This window comes from Ammodytes marinus, assembly GCF_949987685.1.
Source record: "Ammodytes marinus genome assembly, chromosome: 7".
Classification (NCBI taxonomy): domain Eukaryota; kingdom Metazoa; phylum Chordata; class Actinopteri; order Uranoscopiformes; family Ammodytidae; genus Ammodytes; species Ammodytes marinus.
Genome location: NC_137211.1, coordinates 10,798,088 through 10,817,645, shown reverse-complemented (window position 1 = coordinate 10,817,645; position 19,558 = coordinate 10,798,088). Strand labels below are relative to the sequence as shown.

The following is a 19,558-nucleotide window of genomic DNA, read 5'->3' as shown; positions in this document are numbered from 1 at the left end:
ACAGTACTGTGAAACTAACTTTATCTCACCATTTAGAAGGGATGCATTATTAGGCTATAATGTAGGGAACAAGTGAATTAAAATAATGCCTGAGGAAGCACCCTACATCATCACAGATATGTCATAGCATTTATAAGTCTGCACTGATGTTTCCATATAATTTCACCAGTCTGTTAACGAGCTGCTACTTACTTTCAGTGAAAATCTCCCTGTTGCTTAAAAGAGTTGAAGTATCTCCGCAGAGTAGTTTTCCTTTGCGTCAGCTTTTGCCTCTGTGTGTTTCTTCTTAGACTAATGCCTGGACTGACCCGGGCCCAATGCTTATATATTTACAACCAGCTTTCCAGAACTGTCTCCCAGGCTCTCCAACTCCTCCTACAAGCTCAGTGACTCAACTGTTAATATTAGCAACTAATGCAGCTGCTGTGGTGGTGAATATTCCAGAGCGCGGCAGCACTTTCACGCTCAGCCAGCAGGGCTGACTGTATGTGGCAGTAAGTCAAAACTGAGGGAGGTATGTGGAAGTGTAAGCAGCCTTGAATGCAAGCTCTACCCCTAAAACATGAACTGTAACTACCCACCACTCATTATTTACAGTTCATTGAAGAGGCATTTGATATAAACACAAAGTTGCTTTTCTCTGTCATAAGAACTTGCTTTATTGCTCATTGATTTATTTTTTACATACACAGTGTACACTTATGTATTTTGATCACATGAAATATTACTTTACACGGGTTGGTTGAAATTAAGACAGCGTCAATCATATGGCAAACATGAAATCTAATGTTTTTTTTCTCAACATGTAGTTCATACATTAGTTACTGTTAATACCAGAAGCAGTGGAAGGAAGACATTAAATGTGCCACTACACTAGATGTGTTTTCACTAAAGAGGAATGTTCAATTAATTGAGGTCAACGCTGATATTTACGTGTTGTAAATGATTCAAAAGGCACATTCATACCATGGCCTTAAAGGTATTGTCCAGTCAAAACACTTCATGCCAACCACGCTTTCTTTCAGTCACATAAGTCAGCTGGAATATGAGTGAGCAAATGGAAACTTTGTAAATCCAAGCAGTATTAAAATGTTTTACTGTCTGACCCCTTAAACTTTTAATTAATTCATTTTTAGGGAATACATACAGGCTGTTATCTATCATTTGTTTTTATGGTGAGCATTGCATGCTTACACCAAGACTCAAATTCAAACTGAACTCAGCCTTTCACAGGCTATTATACATTCTCAAAATAAACAAAATAGGTTGTATTGTTTATGTAAAAAGCGATATATTTCATCACTGTAGTTTGTCGTAATAAAATGACTGGATGTTACCTTTTACGGCATATCTATGCAGATATCATTCAATGAGAATATTCAACAGATGTAAAACAAAGCTTTCTAGAATAATGTGCATTGTAGTCATTGGGCTCAGCCCAAACCCTGTCTCATGGAATGTGTTAATGAAATCTAAATGTCATAGACAGCCACAACATGATGGTACAACATTTCCATTCTTACAGCCATCATTTGGCACTGTGCGTAAATAGGGTAGACAAACAAATCAACAGCTTTGTGATCTAGTGAGCAGAAGCCTCGGCATCTAAATAAGTACATACACATGAAAGCATGCAAGCAAGAGTATCTCTTAAACACACAAGAAGACATGTAATGTGTTAGTTGGTTATACTTTATATGTTTCCTACAAGTCTTACTCGTATATTTCATATTTAACATTGTATCTGAAGTGCTATTAATAAGTTACATTCAGCATAAGTAAAATAATTCCTCCATTGTGTAGCAATTTAGAAAATAAAATAGATTCTCTGTTCATCCCAGGGCAGCTGTGAGTTAAGGATCAGCGCCGTCAGACACTCTTAATTAATACCTGTGAACGAAACAACGTGTTATTGTTTTACTTACACATCAAGGTGAAATTACAGGTTAGACTACACAATCAAAGATAGTGTAAGATATACATTTGGGGGGTGAAACCTACCTGTAATAATTAGGTTTAAAGGGGCCATTCTTGTTGAGGCCCATGTACTTGGCCTGTTCGTCAGAAAGCTCCGTCAGGTGGGCGTCAAAGTTTGGTAGGTGCAAACTGGCCACATACTCATCTGGAGGACAAAAAGACACAGATTGGTGATGCGTTTTGTTGTAGCCTACATATTTTTTTTCCTCACGTGTCATTTTTAGGTAAAGTCACAAGGTGGCAACAATGAGCAACAATAACAAACAGTAGGCCCTAGAAACTAGCTACAGTCTACAGAATGCTTAAATAGTAAGTAATGATCATTTGTGTACTAAATCTATAACCAAAGCAATTAGTCTCCTATGCCTTACCCATCTTCTTTGGCAGGAGATACACATCCTGCTTGTAACGCCCCTCTGGAGCGTTGAACAACTCAATCAGGGCCAGGGCCTGCAGACAACACAAAGCACACACAGGTTGAAGACTCAAGACGTGTCACTACTGAACAGTGGGGTCCTGTGGCGAGAGAGAAAAACTGCTCTGAATCAACAGAGAGGGGCCAAACTACTGACCTGAGTTGTAGCAGTGATGGACAACACAAACGTAGGCACTGTGGAGCAGCTCAGATTCAAGAGGCGACCCTGAATGAAACGAGTTAGAAACAGATTCTAAACAGACACAGAGGTAAACTGAGGCAACACAAGTTAGAACTTTAAGTTAGAATAAGAGACAATAGCTGCTGTATGAACCTGTTGGATGACTTATTTACAGTGAAGCCCTCTGCTTGCCTTTCTAAACTTGAATGCTAACCCATATGTTGATAAATTGACAGACAGTTAATTATCAGAGTTTTACCCATTATGCTAGTAATCATGAAAATGTTCATATTAATATTCTAACACCGCAATGTTTGACGATCGAAAATGTGGTAAATACAAGATATAGTCTGAGTTTATGGGCTAAGACTTTTGTGTGTGACACGGCTTACAGTGTCAGTGGACATTACCTCTGCCAGCATAACAACCCTCTTTCCATCGGGCCAGATGATGTGGTCGACCTGAGAGCGCACCCTCTCCCAGGTTAGCTCAGGGCTGCGCAGACTCGCCTGAGGACATACAAGACATGTAGACTAATTAATATAGAATATATATACAGTATATATATTTACAGGTAAACAACAATTCATTGTTAACATGTTAATCAAAAAAGAAGTTCAAAGATGTAAAAAAGGAAAAAAAAGAGAGATTGTTGCTCCATAAGGGGGAGACATTCTGGCAATCCAGAATCTAAAACTCGTTGACAAAAATTGGAAACGTGCATAGAGTTGGAAGTGTTTAAATCAACCTCAGACAGACTTATATATAATATGGGAGATTTTTATTTACTGTACTTTAAAAATACTTGTTTGACAAAATTAGGATGGATTACCACGTCAATCTCAGTATTGGAGTGTCCCATATTGCAGACGATGCAGCCGTTCTTCATTCGATCGAGTTGTTCTCTGGTCACGACATTCTTGTTGCCTATAAAGCAAAATAAATAAAAACATCAATGTGATGTGTAAACAGTCACAGTGAGGGTACAATTATGTCATGATTTCACAGGGTGACAATCAAATACAAACATCGGTGTTTATTATAAGAATGGATTTACGAATGCATGAAAATTGGAACTGCGATTTCTGTCATGACTAGCACACAGATCCAAGAAGCATTCAAGCATTAAAATGAAAAGTCTGTTTTTGCCCCTAAAGTGAGAGATTTAAATGGCGTGTGCATTGGTTTTGCTGGTTATCAAAGCAGAAGTAATGGATGTCACTGCATGGGGGCACCGTACCGGTGCAAGTTATCACCACGTCCATCTGCCGGATGACCTCACTCAGTTTGACCACTCGGAAACCGTCCATGCTGCATGAAAACACATGGAGATATTTTGGGCAATGCAAACTCAGTGAAAACAACTAGTGATAAATAACTGTCCTTTTTTGAGTCGGAGCTAATGTGATGCACAACATGGAGACACCAATATAGCATGTGATGATGGTTAATGACTCACCACCCCTGCAGGGCACAGATTGGGTCAATCTCTGTGATGCACACAATGGCTCCAAGGGCCTTCAGAGCAGTGCAGCAGCCTTTCCCCACCTAGACACCACGGGACAGTGTTTCAATGGTACACCGAAATATAAAGTATGTGTAAACAGATCTGCTGTACTCAGTCATTCCCTCGATTTTGTTTTTAAATCAAAGAAAGACTCACCTCTCCATAACCGCACACGACCACCTGTTTGCCTCCAAACATTATATCGGTAGTCCTCTTCAAGCTGGAAGAGACAAGCATAGTGAGTGAGTGACACACACTTTTAAATCCATCTCTTCAACTCGAAAACAGAAACTCTTCACACACACTCACACAAACAAAACAAAAAGTTGCAGAGGAATGTTTGCAAACATTGGATAGCTTTCTGGATGATTCATTCTCCTCACCCATCCAGGATGGATTCACGGCAGCAGTAAAGGTTGTCAAATTTCTGCTTGGTGACCGAGTCGTTCACGTTCATGGCAGGTACGCACAGCTTGCCGGCCTTCGACAACTGGTACAATCTGAGAGGACATGTGGGGGACAAACAAGACCAATTCACATTTCCATAAACAAACCTGGTGTGACCTTATACTCTCCAGGGCTTGTGGTGAATTGATTCCTTCAAGGGAGGTATGTTACCTCCGGTCATGCTCGGTCATGTGAATCTATAGAGTCAGGCTGTATTGATACTTGTATGACTTATATAAGTAATCGTTTGTGCTGAAACAAATACATATATTGTTCCCCAGGAAGCTTGGTTTCCTGAGCTCCATCTAGGGGACAAAATAAGGTTAACACCTCACAAAAAAGGATCTTAGAAACACTTAAATCATGCTGCAACAATTATTAGAATTAAAAACTTAGTTTATTAGCTATAATAGAAATCACAACTCCAAATAGTTTTTTTTATTATTGGTACCAAGAATAGATATGGCCACTGTGGAAGAAGTTTTTTGTTGAAGAAAACTTCACGAAAGTCCAATATGAAAACAAATCTTTACTTAGTTCCAAAAGACAATACAGATGATTATGGTCAGCATTCATGCATAGAGAGAAGACCAGAGCATCCTACTCAGAGCAATGCCAGGGTCTTGTCCAGAGTTGTATACACAAAATGAGCTGCTTTATACAGAATAGTTGACATGGTCAGATAGGTAGAATAACAATGGCACAATCAAGTTTGGTTCTTGATGACATCAATACTTATCTGAATCTGGGAGCTTTCAGGATGGCCCACACCTAGGGTGGCAGCCCAATCAGACAGATTTAATTACAATAGAAAGTCCAGACAGGATACATCAGTAGTTAATATGAGAGGAAATACACTTCATACAATGATCAAATAATGAATGAAGAGACAAGAGTAGAATTAAACTAATCAATATAAAATTGGCTTCCACACCACGATCTACACTTCCCTCAACAACAACAAAAAAGTATTTTTTAAATTTCCAAGCACAAACTTGTCAAATTCAAGCCCAATCTCACCTGTGCACTCCAGTGACACTCTCCTCCACGATGCCCCGGACCTTCTTGAAGACGCTGGGATACTTCTTGTACACCCAGTGGGTCAAGTCTCCACCATCATCCAAGATCTAAAATAAAAACACACAACAGCATTAACGGTAACCTCCACATCACATCGCATGGATAGCCCAGAAAAAGAAGAGAACAGACTAAGACTCTTGATCGTTTATCGTGACATTTTTTAGGGTTCGTACCATATTGGCCTGCCAGCCCTCAGTGTTTACACAGCGATCGATGCACCACCAGAAGTCGTCCTCCGACTCACCCTTCCATGCAAACACAGGAACCCCTGCAGGGAACAAAACACACACACTCACACACCTAATGGCAAAGAAGGACAGCAGGAGAAAAGGAATGGCCAGCTGCATGAGCAACAGATCCATATGGGCAGCATTACACAAGGACATGCACAGAATGGTTGCTTTATATCTGGTATTAGGGCTCATGCAATTTTACTCACACAACACAAGACATTTCAAATGTTTAGGTTTTAGTGCATTTTAGACACCAATCACGGACAATGTGCAGATCTAGAAACAAAAAAACCTAGTCCGATTGCAATCATGCTCTTGATATAGAGTGTAATGCAAGATAATATCCAAGTTAATTCTGTCTGTATACATTTCTTTTAATCAGTTATATACATGTTTATATTTAATGTTTATCCACAAAACATGAACAAACTTAATATAACTTGATAACGGTGAAGTAACAAGCCACTTAAGAGCCGGCTCTGATGAGATTTAGCTGCAGACCACCATGTTGTAAGAAAGCGTTTGGTGTAAAGACAGGCGTGGATCTTACCTGTTTCGGCAAGAGCAGCGGCCACCTCGTTCTGAGTGGAGTAGATGTTACAGGCAGTCCAACGACACTGGGCACCAAGGGCTACCAGGGTCTCTATCAGGACCTGAGAGGAATCAACGGGATATACAGAAGACACATGAACAGGTAGCAGAGGTAAAGAAGAGAAGCACAGGATAATGATAGTGATCTGCAGTGAGCAGGATGAGAGAACGTACTGCCGTCTGAGCAGTGATGTGGGTACAGCCAACTATCTTTGCCCCGGCCAGTGGCTTCTCCCCCTGGGCTCTCTTCCTCAAGGAGATCAGGGCAGACATGTCTGGGGAGGAACACAATCAGCACACGTAAATGAAACTGAAAGGACACAAAGGTCTGATTTTGAGAGAAAAGAATGGTGCATCTCTTTGAAAAATTTAAAAAAATGAGTATTTTCTACTAAGTGGCTGTGCAGTAACGGGCTGTAAAATAGAGACTGATTAAACAACATTGTCAGCCACAGCTGTTGCTGCCCAGGCTTTGAGCCTGAAGATCACTTGTGGAGCACTCACGCCTACTTATCTCTTGCATGGGCAAGGTAAACAGCCAGAGAGTCAGAGGAGAGAGGAGGTGATTTGAGGCCAGGGAGTATAACACACAAACTAAACACATGAGATGTCATGGTATCAAAAGAAGGAAATAAGTAACGAGTGGGGAACAGAACTGAGAGAAAACGCTCTGATAATTTTTCCAGAATAATATTGACACTTGGGTCATCCACTGTTTTGAAATCAAGAGGAGAGGACCTTTTTCAAATAGTGTCCAAGCAGCAAAAAGGAAACCATGTGAAATATATCTCGGAACAAAATAACAACAGGTAAGCACTCTTTGTATAAATGGTGAAAAAAAATTGTATCTCTCTTAGTGGGCTGCATCACAATAAAATAAACTTTTAGGTTTGATGCATGAGGGAATCTTTCAAAGGATGGGGGGGGGGCAACATCTTCAAAACGGCCATATGCCCATGAGGTCAGATTATACCTTGTTCTGCAATCTCGATCTCACGCCGTCCGAACTCGGCTTGCTTGATATTCTTCACACAGAAGTCACTGCTGCCCTGGGTGTTGACCTGGGCCTTGTCCCGGGGGGAGGTCTCATCATCGGAGCTGTCAGTGTAGGACGCAGCTGGGAAATGGAGAACACAAGAGCTCACTATTGTGGCAAAACACAAATGAGCCAATTATGAAATAAATACTTATAATCCATTGTGTGCGTGCAGGGTAGAGCTTGTGTCTGTGTGTTTCCTGTATGTGTCTGTGGGTGTATTTACAGTTTTTCTCAGTTGCTTTGGTGCTTTTCTCAGATCAGAATTAAAATTCTCATAACTATTAGTTCAACCTCTGCAACATTTAGTCATTTGTGCATACTATTTGTCATAGTAGCAATTTCTCCTTCCTCTGAACAAATTGCAAATGCTTTTGGACATGTATCAGTTGCTTTCATACAATTCTCTGCTGTTTTATAACATTGTCATTTGCTTATGTCATGTCAGTCAAAATGAACTATACTTATGGATGCTGAATAGTCGTTCCAAATAAAACTAATAGTCTTCATTTCATTACTTGAGTCATTACATACAAAATTGTTGAACTAGTTATCAAATTCTGTCAAGCAAATTTTATACCTTTCTTTATAATTTTTTCCTGGAAATGTCTCCTGAATTGAACAATTGCTCTCAGGTGGACTTCAGCTTTCACTCACGAGGAGGTGTGTGAAGTATTAGTTGTACTTTCCTCGCTGCATTGCAAGGGATAATATCCGTTGTGATGTAGATGAAAATACGTGGCCAGACAGACAGGAACGTTTGGATGTGTCAGAATGATTTACCTATATATGTTCAGTTACAATATGTCCTGTTATATTGTTCACATTTGTGCACAGCTCTACCAAAAGGGTGTTTTTTTATGTTTGTTCTAAATAAGTGACTGAAGTGTATTTTTCTTTTGCACAATGCTGTAGAATTGCAAAGAGCATATACAGTAAAAATGTGAAACATACGTATTCAGTGTCTTGTACTCACTTACTCCCCTAACTACAGCAATGTGTAACTTTACTGTAGTTTTCAAATGGCTGTACAAGTAGTGTATAGTGCTGTCTTGAGCATTTTCAGGTAGTGTCACCGAGTTCTGACCTTTTTTTTGCATTGGAAAACACTGAGAGAATAAACTGTCATAATGAAAACATGACAAAGCCATTTGACTATCTTGTTCATAAACGATGGTGTCAAGACTTCTCATTTTGATGACACTGGCAGTTTCATTGACATGAATACTTGCTTTTGAGGAATAGACTATCCATTTTGAGCAAGTGACGTACTTTTGGTTATCCAGTAGGTTTTGCAGTTTGCACTAATTGTTTTGAGAAATGCACTAACTGCTGTGCAAATGTTAATAGTGATGTGAGAAAAGCACCAAAGCGACTGAGAAAAACTGTATTCATACTGTACTGTATGTGTACTTGTGTGTGTATTTGCGTGTTGAATATGCATACTAAAATTTAGTTTTGGGATTGATATTGTTCATGATAGATGTATGGATGGTGTATGGAAGGAGGGATGTTCGGATAGATAGATAGATAGATAGATAGATAGATAGATAGATAGATAGATAGATAGATAGATAGATAGATAGATAGATAGATAGATAGATAGATAGATAGATAGATAGATAGATAGATAGATAGATAGATAGATAGATAGATAGATAGATAGATAGATAGATAGATAGATAGATAGATAGATTGAATTGACACTCTCAGGTGTGCAGTACCTGAGCTGTAGCTGTCCGTGGAGGACTGTGAGATGGACCGAGAGAGGGAGCGGCGGCCGGTCTTGGTGGGGAACTTGCTGAATTCTTGTTTGTCCTCTGTGGTGTTCGCAAACTGGATCTGGAGAGAACCAGAACAAAATGGTGCTCAATGTTAACATAAATGGGAAACAGAACTTTCAGTGTTAGGATCTCCTTTAGTTAGGCTATATGCACTGATTAAGGGTCGACGACGAAATCATGAAATCCAAGGTAGAAAGCACAAGCGAGAAACAAGAAGAAGGAACATCATCTGACATTAACAGCAATGTCTCGGTAATATCATATGTTTAGATTATGCGTACACACTCTTCCACTTCATATTTGGATTAATTTAGCCTTTTTTAATTAATAACAGTACTTTCACAGGTAAATCACCTGAGGCTGTTACAATAAATAACACATGGATCAGGGAGACACCTATTTTTAGATGTTCCCTGCTGCACTGTGATTTATGCTTTGTTCAAATACATAGCTTCAGTTGCTGGTTGTTGTGGTTCATTGTGTCAGCCCAACCCTTCAAAGCGCCAAAGATCAAAGACCTGGAAACACATTGAGTGGATCTGCACAGTGCAAACAGCTAGCTTGACTATTTTCTAAACTAGCCTTTACTGTTCCAGTGTTTTGGGACTAACATGCACCAATCCATAGGAGTTGATCCTATTTCTAAAAATCATTTTATTCGGCTACAAATAAAAGCCTGTGCCGCCTCTATTTTGGGCTAAGGAAGCTACTATTGGATTTAGGAGCTGACAAATCCACTAAGTGTCATTTTAACACCCTGAAACGGTAACAGTCTGGCTGCCAACAGTCAGCTGTCAAAATTAGAAAACTGTAAATACGCCTTGAGATTAGTACACTGGGTCACTAAGGACAGTGAGGAGTTACAGTCCAGCAAAACAATTTGGACCTAATTTATTCTGACAACTTACAACACACAGACATAGAGAAGTCCAAAAAAAACAATGCAATTATACTTTATTTTCACATATAGTACGTTGAAGCCCAGGTGGGCTGCAGCTTAATGTTGCTTACACCTGCCAAAAAATAAAAATAAAATAGCACTGTCACAAAGCCACTGTTTCTAGACAGGGTCACATGTAGATGAGTTACTCAGCATTTTACTTAAGGAGGATGTCTGCACCTGGGGTTTCAGGTCCGAACCTCATGATGTCCTGTAGTTTTAGTTCTTGAGGCTGTGACTTTCATTGAGCTGCTCCCATGATGTTGCACTCAGTATCACACCGGGCAAACACTGATGTGCAATTGCTCTCCGTTCATCACCTGGCAACAGATCCACTGCTGCCAGTTCACCGAGAGGGCGAAGTATGAACGTTATCTTGTGAAAAAAGAAGCGGTTAATTCAATGTTACCATGACCTTGCTATAAGCCTGATGAGGTCTCTCTCTCTCTCTTTCTCTCTCTCTCTCTCTCTCTCTCTCTGAGAAATCCTGCAGGATTAGTAGCAAGTGTGTTGGATCAAATCAAACTTTGATGTTGTGTCTCGTCTCAAATCTGTATAATGTCACAACAACATTGTGTAATGTCATGCAATCAATTCAATCTTCCTGCGTTCTTCCTCTGTGCTACCACTCTTTCTTTTTGTGTGAAAATGTTTGGGGGACGAAGCCTTCACAATATTAAGATTATGGTTTAGTGGTTCTCAAAGTGTGGGGCGCAACCCACCGGTGGGGAATAGAGACATGACAGGTGGGGCGCAACGAACGGGAGGAAAATATGTCCAGATCCGTGGCACATAGTTTTTTTTTTTTTTTTTTTTTACAAATTGTTTTTTTTACCGGTTCCCAGATTGAGTTGGAGGAGTGAAGAAGAGCCCCTGCTATTTCCCTTCTTCAATTAACACGTACAAACCTTAAAGGAATACTTCACCATACGGAACCAGCGTTCTATCATTATAAAATCACTATTATAATATAATAAATTAGGTTTTTCTTTCCTCAGTCTTCCCTTGGCCCAGCTGTCCTGTTAATACTGACCCTTACTGTGATGTCACAGTAAGGAAAATGTAGGGTTAGACAGTGAGACCATATAACACTCTTTCTGCCTTTTCTCAGGCTAGGATGATCCGATTTAATTTTTCTTTGCACAATTATACTACATAGGATCTCCAAGTTCAATACACCTTCATATTCCAACCGGTGAAGTAGGCCTTTAATAACGTGGATAGAACAGACGCAGAAATCATCGGCTCAGCCGCGTGGGCCAGGCGCAATCACTAATAAAGAGTGTGGCACGAGATGCTCAATAGACACACTGTGTCATTCATTCACCGAACTAAACAAAGTTTTGACAGAGGTTGTGATTGGGGTCAATTTAATCAAAACCCGACCGATGAAAGCGCGAAATCAGCTCCTATCTCCTCACAAAGTGTGGAGATAGGAGCTGATTACACACACACACACACTGATCATACAGCTGGGCTCACAATGAGGCAATGTGTTGATGTGTTCAAATAAATAAATAAAAATTGGCGAGAATCTTGAATAATATAGTTTTGGTGAAAAACTTGTTTTTTCAGCAATATAAAATAAATAGTAAATATGGAATTATGACCTGTTTAACATCCTATCTTGAGCTCTGATAGGCAATTAAAGCAACTATACAAGTTCTATTTCAACAAAATAATAGAAAAGTGATGACACAGATGCTTATATTTTCTCTATTTTTGAATTGGATTACTTGATTTTATTTCAATACATTTTAAACTTTTAAGCCTGACCTATTTTGTTACTATTTTGTTGACGCAATCGGAGAACGGTGGGGCTTGAAAGTATCCCCGTCTCCAAAGTGGGGAATGACAAAAAAAGTTTGAGAACCACTGGTTTACATGTACTTTTGTTTGTTGAGCATGTAGAAAGGTCATGCAATCCATTCAAAGCAAAATGTTTTCCTCAAAGGTGGAGTAAGTGTATACACAGTTCTGCTCTAATGCTTTGCCACGGTGAAAAATCCTCTCAAATGTCCTCATTCATTGTGACAATGCCGTAGGATTTGCTTGTTCTCTTATTTTTGCTGTCCATAGAGTGTGTTTGGACTAAAAACTTACGTGCAAGCCAACAGAGTTGACACAACACACAGATGCTAAATCCGGGAACACATGAATGCCAGACTAACAACAGTGACTTGGGTAACATTCGAGTTCAAGTGTGATGTGCACTGTACATAATGTGGATATGAGCCTATACTATAATGTCTTTATAGGTTATATTATGTTAATTATGATAACTTTGAAAAGTAATAATGCAACATTAAAAGGATACAAATTATAAAGAAAGTATTTCCACTGACAAACATGAGAGAAGATATATTTGTGAGGGTTAAGCTTACACCCGGGTGAACCTGGCATCCATGTTTTAGTAGCCTGGTAGTCACTGCACAAACATAGGAGCTAGTCAAAGCCGACTGAGTGGGGTTCATACGGTCAGCAGCACCAACATCATTTACTAAGTAAAATACCTTAACACAACCGTACTACTTCTGCCTCACCTGACTCTTTTACATCAAGTTTGAAAAATGCCCTGGTCACCACCACGACTCTGAGACGTTTATACAGTTAAGATGAAAGCAACTGTGGAAGAAATGGCTTTAACAATAGTAACTATACTGTATGTGTGTGTTTGTGTATCTCTGTAAACCCTTTTTTTTTCACCCGGGCTGCAACAATCTACTGTCAGTTTCAAGGAACTCGAGAAGCTTGTGAGACGGTGTGAACCGAGGAGATCTCTGCACGCCTGTGTTTTCACAATTGAGAGTGTGCTCGCTCTCATACACTTGCAAAATAGTTATTTGATGTTTGCTTTGCATCAGTTTGGACTCTTGAGGGTTCAGCAGTGGGGTTTTGCACAGGCTTCTGCACAGTTCTTCCCTCATTTCATAGGTGTCAAAAAAGCAGGGACTCACTCTCTTTTGATGACAACATTTAGGAATAGAAGAGGTTAATCTGATAAATGATGAATTACAGGGTGTAACTTTAAGAAAGCATTCTACTTTTACACAGAAAAACAATTCCAGAGGTGAGCTCTGTGAGTCAACTCGGCCTCTTCTGGAAAGGATTGTGCTTTTAACTGCTTTTCAGCTCAAGTTCAAGTACAACACCTCTGTATGATCCGCAAACTCCCGGTTATAGAAACATTTTACACAGCGGCAACAAAAAAAGAAGACAGAAAACCTGTGACGTGCCAAAAGTAACTCCGGCACATCTGCAGCATTTTTACAAAAAAACCCTGGGCTGGATGATTTCCCGGTGATGCATGAGAGGCGACTCACCCTTTCTCTCCCGTGCCCATGTTTGTGTGCCATGGCTGCCAGTCACCAGTGCCTGGTCTCTCCAGTTTTCCAGCTCACTTCCCTGTGCCTGTGTGTCCTCTGTGTGATGGTACTAGGTGTCCCTGATGCTATTATCCCCAGAACACTCCCAGGCAGAAGCGAGGGGGGGTGGAGGTGGTGGGGGGAGGTTCCCACCTATTATACTGATTTCTAATGGCCAACCTGGACAGAGGGAGAGGCCTAGAGAGAAAGAGGACGTTGATTCCAACTGAGCGTCTCTTTTTCTCCCCTCTCTCTTTTTCACTCTGGTTCTGCCCTTGACAACCAGCTGCTAAAGTCAGAAGGTTGTATTTTAACGCTAGGTTTTTTGAAGTGTTGAGAGAGCAAACGCAAGGAACAACTAGCGAAGACGGATAGATTCAAATATGCGCAAAGAAGACATATGTATAAAGAAAAAAACACATTTAAACAGACAAAAAAACCACACACATTTGCCGCAGCTTGTACTTTGAGGCCGTACAACTAAATAGAAGGGGATTGACAAGAGGAATTAAACCCTGTATCCATTAGCCTTCTGCCTCATCAATAAGCGGCCCATCCAGTCCCATCCTACAGCTAAAAATACCCTTTCTCTATCAGTCAGCAGGCCAGGTCTCAGACTTTAATCTGTGGTGTGACTGTTAGCCTGGCTGGCAGCATAAAAGGTTCAATGGAGGCTTGGCATAAGGTGACATTAACTACTTAGCCACTATAGTGCTTTACAACGCCATCTAACTGAAAAGACGTACAGTCTAATTCACACAGGTCTTTGTATGCTGCCCACCCACCGTGATCACATTCAACAAGTCAAAGACAGAAGGGCCCGAGGTCAAATGATATATAGACAGTGAAAACCTGCTCAGGTCACATAAAGAGAAGTTCTTCTGACAGGTGTGTAGCTCTAAGATCACCATGCTTCCTTTGGTATTCAAAGGCGCCTGTTTACAACTCATGCATGACGGATTATACAGTGTTGTGAAGAAAACATACAGTGCATTAATCCTTCCTCCAGGACTATGTGACCTTTAGCAGAAGGTATAACTTCTACTCACTCACCACATACCCCTAAATCTTCAGTGAATGTATGAATATCAAAGTAACACTCAACCATATTTTATACATTAACACAGGGGGAGTGCAACCCTACCAAATTGTTCCCAAAATTCTAAAGATAATAAATAAGAGGGCATGAATCTGGAAAGATATAATGCTGATAACAAGCATTAAAGTTAAACTGGAGAAATGTTTTCTAAATGCCAAATGCACAACTGAGAACAGTTGAAAAATGACGAAACTGGTCAGTATGGACGTGTTATATTTCTCAGCTTATGGTGACTTTTCCCTCAATGTTAATATTGGTCACACTGTACACGCCCAGCGCCTTACTTGTGTGGACTATGGAAAACTTGAGTTACAATAAACATAGAAAGAAATGAACAGTTATCAATGTTATACAAAACGGGGTGGGTGGGGGGGGGCGGGTTAAAGCCCCAAAGTGTCACATAAATGATGTGATAATTACATCTTTCATTCTTTTGAAGTCATATGTTTGTGTTTCGTTGGTAAATGTAACAGGGGAGAACTTAGCAGCTTCAAAAAATGTCTGTGTCTCAGTGTCTGATCATACCACTAGGAGTCACCAAAGTCACACATTTTAAAAAGTTCACAATTTGTGAAATCCTTCACAAACTGTTGCGGCTTTAAGTTTGTCTTTTTAATCTGACTCTGAGAGTTCTGAGGCTTAGGTGAATCGAGATTTATTTCTGTATAACTTGTAATACTGTCTGTATGTTTCCGTACCTTACACTTAGAGCCTACATTTGACCTTCAGGAGGATGAGAAAGTGAAAATGAAGGGCGCGCGCTTTTGAAAATCTATGTAAAACAGCCCAGAGGGTTCAGTTTAAAAATGTTGATGCATGAACAAATTGTGAGTGTCATTCCCAGGGGGGCGTGTTGTGTAACTGCTGCATGGATTCAGAGAGAGGGGGCAGAGTAGTGGTGCTCTTGGACTCATCCACCCACACTCAGACCCTCTCTCTCTCTTTCTAGCACACATACACACAATCATTTCATATTTCATTTCATATTTAATCTGTAGCACTTTAGTTTATTATGTTTCAATGCCCCAGCCTCAGCTCGACACACATCCAATTCACTTTCAGGCATTTTAATTAGTTTTACTGTTTTTTGTTGTTGTTGTTTTTCCATTTGCAGTATTTATTTGAATCATTCATTTTTCATCCCCGATGCAAACAGGTGGCTCAGTTTGACACAGGGCTCTCACATGGATTCATAACACACTGCTTTGTGTACATAAGCGCGGTGCACATTCCTACCATCCAATATGTTTTCAGTCAGGCTCCCTGAGGCGACTCACAGTCCGCGCGTTATTGCCTCGTCACACGGGGTTCTGAGCTAATATTCTGCAGTCTGTGAGCCCTGCTGCTGGGAAAATAGAAATTTCTATTATTCTGATTATTCTGTCCAGCTCTTGCAAGAATACTTATACTACTATAATACTCTAAAACTTAAAGGGGCAACAAGGAATTTTTGGTTCTAGCGGCACCCTTAGAAGAAAGCAGTAGTGGTTTTACGACACCAGCGCCCAAGTGCATGCCAGTGGCGCATGCATTTGTTTAGGAAGCGAGTGAAAGAGAGACCACAGGATGCACAGCAATGAGGTTATGTGTTTATATGCTAGATTAATAATGGTAATATGACGACGGTGAAGATTGAGTACCCTAAAGGTAAACAAAGGGATGTTCAGGTCTGCCTGCCCTGCGGTAAATCAAGTACCTGGGAGATCCGACCTGAGCAAAAGCATTAACAATAATGTTATAAAAATAGCATTGTTTAGCTGATGGTCACGTTTGCTGGTACAGGTAATTAATTCATCACCATTGGGAATAGTAGACTGTTTAATAAACATTTAAAAGTTCCTCATAGAAGGTTGTTTTTTAAAAAGCAATCAAATCACAAACGCACTGACTGGTATCAATCATTGCATACTGATAAAAGGCAGTTTGATAAAGCTCACTTTTCTTTTGCTCCTGGAGATTTCCATTCAAATTCATTGTGATCTTAAAGGCTGTATTCATTAATTTAACAGGAACCATACTTAACACTGTTACATAAAGGCAAGCAATGCAGCAGACATGATGCTTATCAGAGCAACTAGTTGAAGCTAAATTGCATTCCCTGTAGTTTATAATACCCTTATTTAGAACTATTTATATAATTTAGTAAATATTTGGTTAACATTTTTTTGTATGATAATTCGTCTTCCTCTCTTCCACGACAACTGCTGCAACTGAACTCACCACTAATAAGGCCAAGAGTCACGTTAGCCTGAAAACCAATTAGCAATGTGCTCTCTCACTCATAACCTATACATTAATGGAAGTTTGAAGGCAACGTTTACAGCTGAGCATCACTAGTATACCAGTATACTTTCCAATAGTATAAGCATCAGGCTCGAGTTCTGAAATCCTGACAACTTGAGGCAAACACAGACAAAGTGCCACAGTAACAAGGTCACAAGTTAAAGGTCACCTTGAGGGATAGAAAAAATGCTTTGAACTTGACAATGCCATGGTATCAAAAGGTCAAGGAGATTTTCATCATCACCTCTGTGATGCAGTCTTAGAAAATATGTCTTCACCCTGAGTTTCAAAACCCCAGTGGTATAGGGTTACAGAATCGGACCACCAAACCTGTACCAGAACACACCACAGAAACACACAAAGAAGCTTTCAATCCACCGTCTGCTGCCAGCTGTTGCACACGGTGGAGGCCGATCTTTAAAGAGATGAGCGGACACCTCAAGGGAGTCTTTGGTTCTCATGATTTCCCTGTGCTGTTGTGTAACAGCCGAGAAATCCGAGGCCTTCTTTCTCCCCGGAGCACCTTGCACTACCAATACATTTTCATCATGTTGCTCTTAGGTATTATTACTAATGGTAGGCCTACTAAGGATTCCCAAAAAGCCAACGCTGATAACACAATTGGATGAGTTAATAAGGTAAACCCTAGATTCCTTCTTTTGACTGATTGAAATGTCCACAACCTTTTCCCTGTCAAAGAATTCAAAGCTGTGTGACTGCAAAGCCTACACCTCATTAAATTACTCATGCTTCTAAGTGTGCAGCCCCTGTCGAAGCTCAGGCATGAAAGCCACACATTTTATTCGCTTTGCAAAGAACTTGGATTGGAGGTTTAGGGTCTCAACTTGGCTTTTCGTTGTTTCCTGGCTACAGGATGTTGGCATGCTGTAGAGTCGACATTGTGATTTAAAGAAACAGGAAGGCTCAGTGAAGGTATTTGAACAACAATCCGGCCTGGATGAAAGCTCCACTGAAATGTTGTTTCCTCAGTAGTAGCACAGTAAAAAAATAAAAAATAAATAAAAGGATTAGACAGATAGCAAGTGTGAGGGGAGGGATGCAAATGTTTTCTTTGTGCCTAACTTCTAAGCAATTGAGTATGACTATTCTAAATAGCCTGTAATTGTTCACATTGCAGTGGGTGGCTAGTGATGGGGTGATCCCGCAGTTGGATGTCTGGGACAGGTTGTTACGTGAGACTGCAGTGCATCACATCCAACAAGGCACTGAATGTCCATTTAGCCTTCACGATGTCAATTTTGGTATAAAGATTGTGCCTCGTTAATAGGCTACATGATCAATCAGCATAGGTAAACAGAAACACACAGTGAGTAGCCTATGTAGGCCTATTGCCTGGCCTGCTGCATCGTGGTAGCCTACTCCACTGCAGTGCAATGCGCACCATTACACATATGCCTGGCTGTCTACACAGTCTCTTTGCCCAATGGCAGTGACTGACGGTAAGCATCACGTATCTTACCTTCTTCACGGATTTTAGCGTCGGGACTGCGGTGAACGCTGCGGAAGGCATTTCCCCGACATTCATATTCACATCACTGCTGTTCTTGCTGACAGTCATCGCAGAGTATTTCTCTGCAACGTTCTCTGTCTCTTTGACATATTTGGTGGCTTGTTTCACCTCTGCCTTGCTGTCCACAACTGAGTCGGTCATCGCATCCAGGTGGTATCGATACTGTTAATGGAGATGAGAGAAGGGGAAAAGAGAGGCCGGTCCTGAGTTCAGACGAACCTCAGCTCTGTCTGTCGTCTTCTTGCTCTCTTCGTTTAGCTTAAATAACCCGAACCGACGCCGATGCACCTCTGCTAGAATAAACAGCCTGCTTCAAGAGAGAGTGGGCTATAGGCATACCCTTGTTTTCTTTATTTTCACTACTTTCTATTGGAACGACACAAACACTTGTTTCGGTCCTTCACGCCTGCTGTCATCCACAGACGGCAACATCTCCGAGCGGAGGGGGCTGTGTGTGGAGGCTGTCACCTCAGCGAGTGGGCTGTGTGTAGGCGGAGACCGTCCAGACTGGTGGCTGAGAGTTAAATGCAACAAAAGTACCGTTAGTTGAAGTTAATTAAATTAGACCTAAGCTACTTGTTTATTGGTGCATGCGTGATTGAATGTGTAGCCTACATAAGAGCCAGTATCTGTGTGGACCCATTTAAGCCTCCTATAGCCTACAAGTCCCGCCGCCTTCACTCGGATTGGCTGGCCGTGGTACCGACATCTGTGATCTACAGCGTCTGATTGGCAGAGCCTGCTTGGGACAGTTTCCCTGAGAGGACCAGCTCAGGGCAAAATACTATAAATAGGGTCCCACAAGGGAAAGAAATCAAAAATAATCTGGGTTCAGTAGTTATGTCGCATTTGACAAAAATATACAAATGTTAGATATACAACTTATTTTAATGGCTTTAAAATGCATTTCCTCAGATGGATTAAATAATGTACAATTGTAACATGAACAGTATTCTGAAAGTAACATTTACTTCTACTTTTGAAGTACTTCATACTTCTATTTCACTTTTCCAAGGATATATTGTATGTTGACAGCTAGTCTTAGTATATGCTTTGCTGATGAAGAATTTAAAAATAAAATATGAATTT

At 40.5% G+C, this 19,558-nt stretch overlaps 1 protein-coding gene across 3 annotated transcripts; it reads right to left on the bottom strand.

Annotated features, from left to right (window-relative positions):
* Positions 1-676: 676 nt before the first annotated feature.
* Positions 677-18,610, bottom strand: ahcyl1 (adenosylhomocysteinase-like 1; the record flags this gene model as incomplete). 3 transcript variants are annotated; one of them, XM_080030822.1, is made up of 17 exons in its annotated part: positions 677-1,890; positions 2,002-2,122; positions 2,349-2,427; positions 2,550-2,618; positions 2,984-3,082; positions 3,406-3,500; positions 3,814-3,884; positions 4,033-4,121; positions 4,237-4,300; positions 4,464-4,580; positions 5,548-5,654; positions 5,781-5,875; positions 6,391-6,493; positions 6,606-6,706; positions 7,405-7,548; positions 9,192-9,309; positions 18,419-18,610. In XM_080030822.1, the coding sequence occupies 17 exons, from the start codon at positions 18,608-18,610 to the stop codon at positions 1,884-1,886; spliced, it is 1,671 nt and encodes a 556-aa protein (XP_079886948.1). The 3 variants fall into 3 exon arrangements, with proteins under 3 accessions (XP_079886948.1, XP_079886950.1, XP_079886949.1); XM_080030824.1 differs by lacking the exon at positions 18,419-18,610 and adding an exon at positions 13,515-13,609; XM_080030823.1 differs by lacking the exon at positions 677-1,890 and having other exon boundaries at positions 1,998-2,122.
* Positions 18,611-19,558: the final 948 nt, after the last annotated feature.